This window comes from Streptopelia decaocto, assembly GCF_964273445.1.
Source record: "Streptopelia decaocto genome assembly, chromosome: 8".
In the NCBI taxonomy this organism is placed as follows: Eukaryota; Metazoa; Chordata; class Aves; order Columbiformes; family Columbidae; genus Streptopelia; species Streptopelia decaocto.
This window is the reverse complement of record NC_138662.1, coordinates 16,760,544-16,773,471: the sequence shown is the minus strand read 5'-3', so window position 1 is coordinate 16,773,471 and position 12,928 is coordinate 16,760,544. Positions and strand designations below refer to the sequence as shown.

General features: G+C 42.9%; 1 protein-coding gene across 3 annotated transcripts in view; it reads right to left on the bottom strand.

Annotated features, from left to right (window-relative positions):
• FHIT (fragile histidine triad diadenosine triphosphatase) overlaps positions 1-12,928 on the bottom strand; it is a 542,931-nt gene that overhangs the window by 83,347 nt on the left and 446,656 nt on the right. For all 3 annotated transcript variants that reach the window (XM_082059676.1, XM_082059674.1, XM_082059675.1), the window contains one exon: positions 400-468. In XM_082059676.1, the coding sequence (XP_081915802.1) occupies positions 400-468 (69 nt within the window). The remainder of the gene's footprint in view (positions 1-399; positions 469-12,928) is intronic.

Here is a 12,928-nt window from a genome sequence, read left to right as displayed (position 1 = left end):
TTCCCTGGCTGGAAAGGGGAGGTTTGGCACCCCAGGCTGACAGCTGGGGTAGAACACGCTCCCTGCTTGCCAGGCTAACCGTGTGGTCACCCTTTTCCCTTGTGCCCTCAAAATAAGAGAACACAACTATTGGTAGAGATGTCACCTCGCTCTGTGTGCAGTGACAGACTGAAGTACCAACGACATCGACTGCATCTTCTCTTGGGACCCCGTGTGACCACAGCTTGACCCAGAGCTCACAGGGAAACCCCCATTCCGTCCTCGTTCCATCACAGGCTCTTTGCAACCAATATAATGCAGAGATCCCATTAACTACCTCCAGTCAAGACAGGGCCTATATCAAGGTGATTTTATAACAGCAAAACCAACTCTGAACAAGAAATGGAGTGCAGCCCTTACCTCCTCGTAGATGTCATCATTCCTGCTGAAGTCTCCGGCCCTCCTTGGAAGGATGTGGACATGAACATGCTGAAAACATGAAACAAAATAATGGTGATTATCAAGCCCATGACTTTTTTCTGTATTATCAGCATTATTCTCCACACATACAAGTAACCATGCATGGGCTCCCACAGCATTATTTTCAGAGGAAAACACATTAACCTGTTCCATAAGTGTATCTCAACTCTTTGGAGAATACAAAAGATGAAAAACACAAGAGAGCAGCTCTGCTGTATTGTATGAGCTTCAGAGTGAAACGCCTGGAAGTTCAGGGGCTCTGTGGAATTATTCATAGTTGCCAGTCAGCGATGTATTTAGCCACAGCTTTGAAATGACAATGTACTTTGGAGCTGCATGTTGTGACCTCCAAACTGAGAAGAACAGAAGGTGCCAGTGATGGGACACGGCCACAGCAGGTGTGGGCAGCTCAGTCCTGTGCTGAGGAACTGATGGGACACGAAGAGACCACACAGGCAGAAAGGCTGTGAGACGAGGACACGCATCAGGCTGTTCAGCACAGCTAACACAATGCCTTTTGCAAGATGAAAAAGACTACCATTTTGCTTTTCCTCCCAGGTTTTTGCCCGAATACAACAGACTGAAGCCCCCAGTGGTAATGCCTGCAGGGACATGGGCTCCAGCACACCTAGTGTCCCCAACCCTGTGAGACACAAGAATTACGAGCCTGGTTTTGCAGAGCCTCAAGCATGAGCATCGCTCTCCTGGTGGCAGGACCATCACCTGGGTAGCAGAGCTAAGGACCAGGAGCTGGACAGGCAGCCTTGGGCTTTGTGAGGGAGGTAAGGGACAATGTAGTTTTGTCATTTGTCAGATATGGGGAAAAGGAGTAAAAATATGGACAAATAAACAAATACATGACTTGCCACCTTGCCAACTTGATGTTGTATCATTACTGGTACTACTTGGTTTTGATTTTTTTCTTTTTAAGAGATTATGACAGTCTTATCTTACCATATAGGAAAGGTAATTCAAGATTCTCACGACTCAAACTCTACTAGGAAATCAAACGCTCAGCTATCTGCTTTTCTGCAGTAAGTTCAGCTACAACATTGCGAAGCATTCTTTTATCTTTTCAACTTTCTCTTTTGGGGAAAAAACAAAAACACAACAAAAGAACCTCACAACCAACCAACAAAAACCCCAAAAACCCCACCAAAACAAAACAAATCCAACACACGACTGAGAATAATTCTTTAGGAAAAAAATGTACCACCTCAGAGAAGAGAAGCAGCAAATAATTTGAGTAACGGATCACATTTATGCACCTCCAGATCTTTTTAGATGGTGCCTAAATCCTTTTTTTCTTATTGCATCAGAAACAGCAGCCAATGTTTTACACAGAACTTAGAGAGCTTGTTCCTGACTCAAACTGACGAAGTGGAAATCAGCCGAAATTCATACACCTCATTGAAACATTCTCAAAACTTGGCACAAGTCTACAGTGAAATCCAAAATCAAAAAAGACTTTCTTAGGCTATGGTAAGAAAATTCAAACGCACTTATATTAACTTCAATCTATAAAAACATTTGCTCAGTGAATAAAATGGAATCACAAGGTTATTTCAGTTAATGAAATGTTCTAAATACCACTCTTTTTTTTTTCCTTAGCTTACCCTAGAGAAACTGAATATGCGATTGCTTATTCTTATCATTATCCACAGCATCCAGTGTATTCAGCCTAGAGATGAGGATGATTCTTGAGGGTTAAAAACTGTGGTTTTGAGTAATACATTAGTGATAGTGTTCTGATAGTGTATTATACTAATATATCATGAGAGCGATAGTGCTGTTCTGATGTATTAGTGCCATGTATCATCTGAACATCACTGCTCTCATGATGTATTGCTCAAAATCACAAGGCAACTTTAAAGATGGTCTTCAGTAGCCCTAGGCCTGAGATTTTGCTTTTGGACAGACTTTCAAGAAAAATAAAACAGAAGATTAAAGTTTGCAGTAGCACTGTAAAATTTCACTAGTGCATCACACCTGTTGTTTTATTGTAAATTTATTCATAAAAATAGAGAAGAATCTGCCAATCAGTTTCTTTTTCTTCTGCTACAAGGATTGTCAGTTTTGCTATAAATATCAATTTTCAGGAATTTCTCTTGATGATGTATATACAGTCTAATATCAGCTCTCAATATGTATCAGCTATCCTCCCAAAAGTTCAGCCGCCTTTAAGAGTAATTTTTATCTCTGCAGCAGTATGTGCCGGGATGGGCACGGGAGACGATCTGGATACCCAGCCAGCCAATTTGGAACATCAGACAGCACACAGGGATGGAGCCCAAAGGTCCGTGCAGAGATGCTGCACTGCAGATGCACACACCAGCACAGCAGGTAATGAATGAGCCTCACATGGGACCTTCTACCTAACATGGGCTCTTGCGATCAGCATGAAAATAAAAAAAAGGAAAAAAAAAATTGTTTATGACAGCATATGGGCCACTTGGCGTCAGTGGGGACATTCTCAGAGGTTACTCACCTTTACTACATGCATTATGTTCTAGCACAATGCCAGGCTGCATAGCAAAATCTGTCAACTGTATCGGAAAACAAATGAGTATTTCCAAGGTTTGAGGTTACAATCAATTTAAAAGAGAATAATTTTTTTGCTAGACATCCCAATTTTTATTTTTAAATTCCGTGCATGGAAAGTAACTAAATATCTGTGTTTTCCCTATGGTTTGTGTAATAGAAACGAACAGGATCGGCAGCAGTGACTCAAGTTGTTTCCTTCTCTTCAGCTTAATCAAGAAAACATAGGGAGATGGAAGCAGCACAGAGCAGTGGCTGCCACACCAAACAGGGGATTTTGCACCTTCTCTAATCAGCCTTTCAGTTTCTGGCCTTCCCGACTTGGGGATGCTGGTATTTGGATTCATTAGGAGTTTTTTAACTGATCATTTTTGCTCCTTAGTATTATTTGTTATTCGTAAAGCCTCAATCCACCAAGGCACTTAAGAAACAGCTCAATTTCCAACCTGTGAATTGGTTCAGTGGGAGTATTTACATCCCAGATATTACATGTACGTCTCTCTGTTTTGCATCTGCTGCTATAGGGAGGTCTCCCCAACTGGAAGCAGCAGAAATAACTTCGAGGTGCCCACAAATTCAAGTTTCTTGCTTCCTTTTTGTTTTCCAGGCAAAACAAAAAACTGCAGTTCACAAAAAGACAGTTGCAGTTGACTGAAATGTGTCAGTAGATACAGACAAAACATTTGTCTGCACTTCCTTTTTTAACCAAACAAACAGATTTAGGCAAATCTTCTTTCAAAACACTGCTTAGAGGAAAAAAAAATCCAAACAACATGTTCACAAAATGTCAAAATAAAGAGTTTCAACTTTTTCCTCGGTTATTGTGGGTATCCTCGTGTCTGGTGGGTGGCAGACAGTCCCATCGCATTCCAGCAGGTTCTACTCAATCGCTGTTGATTGTATTTCATTTTTTCCCCTCATTTTGCATTGTTTTGATTAATAAGCAAGAAAAGCAACATACAACAGCCAAGACATTTACATTAATGGACCAATCAATATCACCTGCATCAGAGTAGAAAAAAACGCAGACAGACATTTGCATTGCTTAGAGTGTAACTACCATTTCCTCCTCTTGCCAGACACTGATGGAGAAAGCTCCATGTGATCACAGGAGATGGACACGCTGGATATGACAACACAGGGACACAGCAACATGTCCCCATGTGGGTCAAAGATGCCTGAGCCCCATCTGTTGCTTTTGACACAGGGCACAAAGTTTCCTGTCGGGGATGTCCAGGGCAGTAGCAGCTGGAAAGAGGCTGTTGGAGCTGAATTTTATAGCACCTTCAGATTTAAAATTCTTGGACTGACAGTTTTGTAGGGCTGGGACTGTAGCTCCCTGTGTCTTCACCATGCCTACCATGTTATAAATGAAATCTCAGTTCGAGAAACTCCTAATGATGAGAATTATCAAGTGATGCAAAATCACTCTTAACAGAAGTTTTTCTGAGACCTTTATGCCCGGAACGGCAAGAGAATTAGAAAACATACTGCAAGGAACAAATCTATAGCGGCATGAGGAAATAATGAAGCAGAGCCAGTATGTGCCGTCTCTGACCTCCTCCACCAAGCCCTGCGGTGCTCCCACCACAACTTTGGGAGTGTGGGGCTGCTGACGGACACTCTGGAGCACGCTCATCCCATCCCTGCTGAAATCTGGCAGCAACAGAGGCATTTATACATCTAAATCCAATTTCCAGTGAACCCGGGCTGCAAAATGCTCACAAAAGTCTCAGCCAAAAAAGCTGGAGCCTGTTTTGTTGGAAAAACACCCATTCTGGTCAGGTGAGTTTTGCTTCAGCACTCAAGGCCAAGCAGAAAGCAATGTTCCTAGTTACGGCTGGTTTTATATACTGAATTATGGTCGAATAACCAATGTGTCACCACTGCACTGGATGTAAAGTGAAAATACTAGGCAAAAATAGACATTGAAAGAGTTTTCCTAGGTAGACCAGAATAGTGAAGAGCAGATGACCCTGCCACACACCACTGGGGAGGACATGGACGTCGCCTGCAATAATTCATGAACATTATGTTGTGTTCGCTCAGCTGCTGTGCTGGTTAGCAGAGCAACAAAGCTCAGCTTCCAACAGAAAGGGAGATAATAGCCTATATAAGAGCTCCTCAGCACGCACCCAGGGTCTATTAGCAATAAATGTTGCTATAGGATGAATACATAAAAACTGGTGGTGGGTCATGCAACCTTGAGGATCAGGCAAGTGTCAAAAGTTGGCAGAGCAAGGGCCGTTCCTCCCACACCTGCAAGAGCAGAACGTGGCTGAGCTGTGCAAGACAGATGCCTTTCAGCAGCTTAATCCTTTCCCTTGTTACTTCTCATTCTTTCTACAGACACAAAGCTTTGCAGCCACAGGCTTCCATGTCCTCGTGGTGCAGCAAGAGCAGGAAAGGCCATGACGTGGGGCATGGAGGGACATCAGGGCCAGGAAGAGTAAATCCCAGGGTCCCTGTCACTGTTGTGTTCAGGCAGGTGGAAGGGCAGGAGGGCATTAGCACTTGTGGGCAGCAAGGCCAGGAGATGCCCATCGGCCAGTTCACTGGGAAAAAGGATGGTGGTTTGCAGATAACGCCTTGTTTGCTGCAAAGTCTCTGTCCATTACAGAGCGAGGTGCTTCTTATAGGAGGCTGTGATAATGCTTCTTCTAAACTACCAGATTAACTGTAGAAATTCCAAACTAATAACCATTCTCCAAGTAAGACTGTTAGCAGGTGATAAAGAAAATCCACCATAATACTGAGATAGCCACATGAAAAATAGGGCAATTTTGTCCTCTCCACAAACTGGGCTTCCATGGAGCCCTTGTTTGCTATTCTTGATTAACTGCTCAATTATCCCTGTTACAAAATTATTCCGTGGAAAGCCCTGCCTGTATATCCATAGCTCATTAACAGAAAGCACTCCCTCTGCTGCCCCGAAAATACATCGCATTACCCAGACACCTCTACATTCAATATAATCGTTCTTTCAAGGCATTGAAACCCAATTTCCAGGGCCCTTGCCTAGCAGGCCCTGGCAAAGACATGCTCATGAGAAAGCAATTTCTGCTCAGTAAGAGTTCAGGAGTGCTTGACATTTTTCCTAGTGCTGACTTAGGCTGGGATGGAGAAATAAATTAAAAAAAAAAAAACAAAGTCCTATCCAACATCAGGAAATAAAAGAGTTTTGGTCAATTAAAATACTCAATTTTCACAGACTTAAAAATTATTGCCAACATTTTTTTCCCCACACTTTCAGGAGTTATACATTACACAAAGACAGACCACTTTACAAGACCTAATTTTTATAAAATATTAAAACATGGCAGGAAACGACCTGAAAAAACTCCTTTCCTACAAAAATGCCCCATTTCTAGGAATCAGCACTTGCCTTTCCAGCTTCACTAAAACCTTACACACGAGGCTGTACAGATGCAGGCACTCAGCACCCAGACAGCAGCTCTGGCATTCTGGGGTAAGGGTTGCTCCAGACCCAGGAAGGCTGCACAGACTAAGGTGCTCTTGTAACACCTTTGCTTTGGCTCTGCTTTATTAAAACACAAACCTGAAGCTTTCTGTTCTACCATTCTGAGAAAGGATGTGATACAGATGGAAAGGAGTGGCACAGACTGCCCGACTCGAGAGCAGCACGTGCAGGGGGCCGGAGGGATGCTTTGGAAGGGAAGGACAGGGAAATCCACATCTGTCTCTGAATGCCCAGGGTGACGGCCGAGGAAACATCAGAGACACAGGTGGGAATGGACTGCAAGAGCCACCAGAGAACAGGAAGGGTGGGAGCTACCACTAGAATGGAGATAGTGGTTTAACTTTTAGTTTGTGAATCAAAAACATCGTGGAGAAAGAGGGTGCAAAGAGAGAACAAACAGGGGAACAAGTTCTGGGAGAGAAGGCCACATAGGCTATCCAGATGCTACCAAGTTAGAGCATGAGGACCCTATTACACCCCATTTGTGTATGTCTGCAGGGCACTGCACTGTACACATACCTTTAGGAGGAAAAAAAAAAAAAAAGCTTTGCAATGATCCCTATCAAAGTTTATACCATGGAGTTGCCTCTGGAAAAGTGAGTATCAAGCTTCTTGCTCAGCACAGAGAACAGATACTTCAGAAAGCAACAAAACTGAGAGAATTTGCAAATATATCAGAAACCAAACCAAGTAGGGGACATGCAGCAGAGTATATCTTCAAACACGTACATTGAGAAATGCGCAGATTCAGCATCCTCAATAAATAATGTATCTGGCAACTAATATAAAGTTTTAAAGAAATGAGATGTGGATAAGCTAGAAAAGAGATGTCAACCTAACGAAAACATGCACAGAAAGATTTTTAAACCCACTTGAGAGCTGCAGTTCTAACTTCCACAGCTGAAGGCAACTGCAGCATTTACAAGAGAACTGCCAACCTCTCCTCCTCAGCCTGAAACCCCAGAAAACTGGCACAATAATGAGGGGAATTAGCCTGTTTATTGGAAGTGGTGATCCAAACATAAGTTGGATATCTCCCAGGAGATCCTCTGAAAGGCAGCAAATGAACAAACTAAACAGAAATAAGGGTGGGATGGTGCTTCTGAACTGGTATTTCCTGGCCTCTGACCTGGTCTACAATTCTAGGAATGAAGGTCAACATATGGTGGTAGGAAGGTCAGGCCAAGGACCATTGCCAGCTCCTCTGATCTGCCATGATCCAGTGCTGCATCCCCCCAGCACCCACAGTGGATGGGACAGGAGAACTGCAGGAGCGTCAACCACTATGTGTGAATTAGTAGGAAGAACACCACCTTGGTCCAACCAAGGACCTTGATGAGGAAACTTCTGCACCATGTTTCCTGGATTATATGTCAGCAACTCTACAACTGCAACACTGTGAGACCCGCACAGAATCTTCTAGCCCTTGAATACCAACGAACTGCAAAAACAACCCTAAATCCTTGCAGCCCCTGTATAAAGTATCACTTCCATTTTACAGATGTTAAGGCTGATGCACAAACCAACAAAGGTGCCTCTGAAGCTGCTCAGGAAGGTGCTGCTGATGTAGGGACAACTGAAGAGCACCTGCCTTGAGGTCCTGTGCCTTTGCCTTCCCTCCGGGTCACTTTGCCCAGGTATTTTTGTGCAAATTTGGCATTGCTGAGTTGCAAATGAAAGTGCAATTGCATTTCCCCTGACCTCTGATCTTTAGTTAAGCCTTGATAAATGCATATTGTTTTAACACTTATGATACGTATAATTAGGGTTCTTTAATTTATGTTTCAATAAAATGTTCTATAATAAACGTTTACTGCTCTGTGAATAAACATTTAAATGAAGCTCCTAATGGGGGTTACACGTTTTGAAGCAGTTCATGGCTTTGCTGAAGTCTCTCCCTATACTTAATGAGAGTCATTTCCATAATCTGTGCATTATTGCTTAAGCCTCCCTTTAGGAATATTTTACAAAGTAAAATTCTGTGAAATATTATCAGCCAAAAGAGAAAATGCTAAGAGGATTATCAAATTGTCCTGTTAAAGGGACAGCACGGGCTTGTATTTCCCCCCTGAGATGCTAACATTGTAATTATGTAGTGTGTGCTTACTAATTATCACACCAGTGTGTTATTACTGAGTTTTTCCCTCAGAGACCCCATCTAAATGAAAAGGATGGGAGACCCCTAAAAGGTCTGTTACGAAGGGAAATATAATGCTAATTTACCTTCTGATATTAATAAGAGTAAGGATCAAACTCCCCCAGGCAAGAATGTCAAGAAAGTTCCGTCTCCCTCGGAGGGCACAGAGCGCTGTTACGTATGAAATTGTGTACAGCTTCTCCCACAACATCGGCTCTGCAGCTCCATGATTAACACCCAGGGTCTCATCCCCATTTCGCTGAAACTTCCACCCATTTTCTCACTGACTCCAATAACAGCAGGACTCAGCACCACAGAGGTTGAGGGCAAGATTATTCTTGTAATACAGAGGGTTTTCAATTCTCTGGAGTATCTGCAATGATACAAACACCTGTAAGATATTTCTTCCATGTGTCTGAGTACATTTGAGGAAAATATAAGAATGAAATATATCTTCTCCCCACTAGCAGGGAATGAGAGCATTCCAGCAGCAATGGCCCACTCCCTCTTTAATGCAGGGGATAGGGAATTAGAGGAAAACGAGAGACCATAAATCAGGAATGGATGTGGCAGGGGGTAACTGGTATGTAACTGGTCTTACATACCACTTACTCTTATTCTGAGAGGGAAATCATTCTAATTTTTGTGGTTATTGCCTTTTTACACAACTGTTGCAACAACTTCTAGGATGATGATAAGGACAGAATTAAAATACTGTCCCTGTCTTGTCTTTCATTGAAGATGGAAGAGAAGTGCTACTGCAAGGAGAAAGAAGAGTTCTACAACAACGGCAACGTGAACGAGCCTCATATCTTCCTGTAGAGGACGAAATGCATTCAAGCCGCGGTGCTTTCCATTGCAGTATCTATCAGTGCTAAGGGATATTTCCAAGGCTGTGTGTCAGTACTGAGGCATTTTATACCCTTAAGGATACATTTCCCAAGAACTAGCAAATATCTTCATGCATACCTATAGCACTCACTAGACTATTTAGTTATTTATAATATTAAAATTATATATAGCAGCTTATGGGTTCCAAAACGTGGGCTGTTTTTCTGTTTTATTGCCAAATGTGCACATTCATCTCTGAGGTTTAGCTGCTTCAGTTAAACCTTTTAAATGTAAATTATTTTCTGTTATAAAAAGCTGATTGTGGGAGTTTTAGTATTTCAAAGATGGTAATTTATGTGACTGGAACAAAATAAAACATTCAACAGAAACAGAATTTTACTTGATCAGAAACACTTTTATGTTTCAGTATCATTTTCTTTTCATATTTTCCTCCTCCAGCAGTGGCCTCTGTCTTTCAATTAGCTTGAAACAGAAGATCTTAGATAAAACCATAATTAAACACCATTTGCATATGTGTCATTCCACAACTTCTTCACCTCACATTTAAAGTATTTTTAAGCTGTCATGACCCAAAGCCTGAAATCCCTTATGCAGCTGCTCATCCCTCAACAGTCCACCAAAGTCTCTGGGATGATGGGGAAACAGGACCAGTCCCCATAAAACCAACCCACAGGAGTAAGTGTCCTCCCTTGTCATTTAAAATCATTTTGATGCCATATCCAGTGAGGGAGCTGAGAATCAACAAAGATGATTTTTTTCACATGGACTATATGACTGTTGGTCAATCCTATTTTTCTTTGACTTATTTCCCACACACAATCTTGAATTTCAGATACAAAATGGTTTTGTGGAAGTAAACAGCCTCCTTGAAAACCAAACTTCATAGGTCACCTAGGACATCACCCAAAGGTGACTGAAATCCCTGCAAGGACGACTCAGTCTCAGCAGCTATGTGATCAGGCCTTGCAGAACGACACAGCGTCAGCACCAACACAAGTTGCCTTTGAAGGTTTTGACAACCACCTATACAAGCTAATAACTTCTCCCAGGCTACCAGGACAAATGTACTTTCATTGTTGATTTCCCAAGCAACCAGAATTTCTCTTGCCATTTTTCATAATATGCAACCCTGCGTTACTTCCCTTTCTGCTCAAGCCAGTGGCCACACTCTTACTAACTTGAGGCTAAGTCCTTCATGACTTGTAGAAACCTAGCAAGTAAATGTGCTAATAATGGCAAAGGATAAACAGTAATAGGTCCCCAAACTTCAAAATTAAAAAGTAACAATAATAATGCATTCCACAGTCTTTATTCACTGTTAGAAAATGTACCAACGTCCTTGTCTCAAACCTTTTATTAACCTCTTAAAGTACTTCTTTTGTAAGCCCTTGCACAGCATGCAACATCTGCACATCTCCCACCTAAGCGTGGTGAATGGCTACAAGGCCAGCACTGATAAACACACAGAAATGCATCTTCCATTGACTGCTAAAACAGGAACTCTATCATTTTAAGTTACCAATTTAATTACAGAAATGTATTATTGAATCAATCTTTCTTCATATTCATGAGCTGGCTAGAGAAAAGAGCGAACTGTTCTGCTTAGTACACTTTCACCTTGGTAAGCATGAATTACCCTAATTGGGAAAGTTGTTCTTTCAAAATTGTTTAAATCCACAAAATCCTTTCAACCAGAGAACTTTTGTGGATTTGTAATAAACACTGGTGTTTGCCAGGAACCCAGCTGAAACCACAAGACTTGCTGTCCTGGAGATCTTTCAACAGACACGTCGTCCAAATGGACTTTGACTGTGACTACCGGGGCCATATGGGCAGAAGAGTAGCAGAGGTGAACAGTTTGTGATTACGTCCCTAAGTCGTTTAACCTTCAGAATTACAATTCCACACACTCTGCCACCCAACAGGAGGCTGTGCAAGCAGGTGAAAAGATAGATGTCTATTCTTAATGACTGTTTAGGAGACTGCTGAGCCTTGGTCTGTGCCCATGTTGGTTCAGTTCATTAATGTAATTAACCGACAATCAATCTTTTTAAATTAGTTACACAAAACCAGCTACTGTCAGATCAACTGACATGAAAGTTAGGTCACGCTCCATTTCTGCATGATTTAACACCCACACTGGAACAGAATACAGGGCATAGAAGCATCAGAAACTGGAGCCAAATTCATTTGAAGCCCTACAACTTAATTAAAGAGTGCAAAATCTGTGCAGCTGGCTTGGTCTTATTTGCATGGCCTTCCATGTTTGCAGCTAAACACCTTGGCAATATGAAAAGTGCCCAGAAAGCAAAAGACAGAACGAACTGCTTCTAGGAAATATTTAGTAGTGAAGGAATTTAAATAATTTTAAACAGTGTAAGTTTATGCAAGGCCTGAAACTGGACCTTAACAGCAGCTTTCATGATTCACCAGCAGCTCAGTTCACAGAAACAATTTAGATGACACATGAAAGCAGAAGGAGCTGAAGCTTCTACTAGTGTCTGTTCCCTCTCTTTGAGCTAGGAAAGCACTAGCAAAGCAACCTTGGTTTTCACTGCACACAAAGGTTACCTGTGAAGGGTTACAGCACAGTCCCATTGTCAGCCTTGACATACTGATCCGCTGTCCTGGGATCAGAGCTAAGAGCAGCTTATAACTCAGGCTCACAACCTGCCTCCCTCTTTCCCCTTCCTCTGGGGGCTGGGGAAAGGATTTGGTTGGCCTAAACCTGGTGCAATGTGTTCTCCAGAAGTGCTGGCTGAGGGGTTGCTAAGGTGACCAAATCCTGCCCCTGCAGTGCTGGGGGGGATGAGGAGCAACCAGCAGCTCTGCAGAGTCTGGTTTGGACGGAGCAGACCTCACATTGTACAGACGTGCCCCATTTGCACTAGTCTGAGAGCTGGTCTCAGAGGCAGCAGTTCATTGGCATCTGGGTTGCTGCTTGTGCTGCTCTGCAAGCCTAAGCCAGGCTGCGAGGGGAAGAGTGTGTCCCCGTGTCACCGCAGGTGACATCGCGGCTCTGCCCGGCAGGCACAGAACATCTGCGAGCTCGGGGTGGGTGCGCTGCCAGCCTGGTTTGACACTAATAGGCAATTTCCTTCTCAACCCTCTAAGCTGAACCTGAACTAAACTGCTTTCAATTTCCCCAAAAGGCCAAGTTTGCAACTTCGCCTTATGCTTGTCCATTAAGACAGCATCTGGCTTCTTTTAATCCCTTGCACTAACGGAGTTGATCCAATTGCTTCCAGCGGGCCTAATGCAGACATTGCTGCTGAATGACTGCCAGGAAAGCAGGTTCCTCCTAAATCCACCACGAAATGGACAGGCAAGAGCCCCGGTGCAGTGCTGCAGGGGAGTTCGGCAGCGCCCAGGCTGCAAACGGCAGAGCACATTCCACAATGTGCTGAGCACCTTCACTGCTGTTTGCCAGAACAACCTTTGAGGGCTGCAGGATCAGG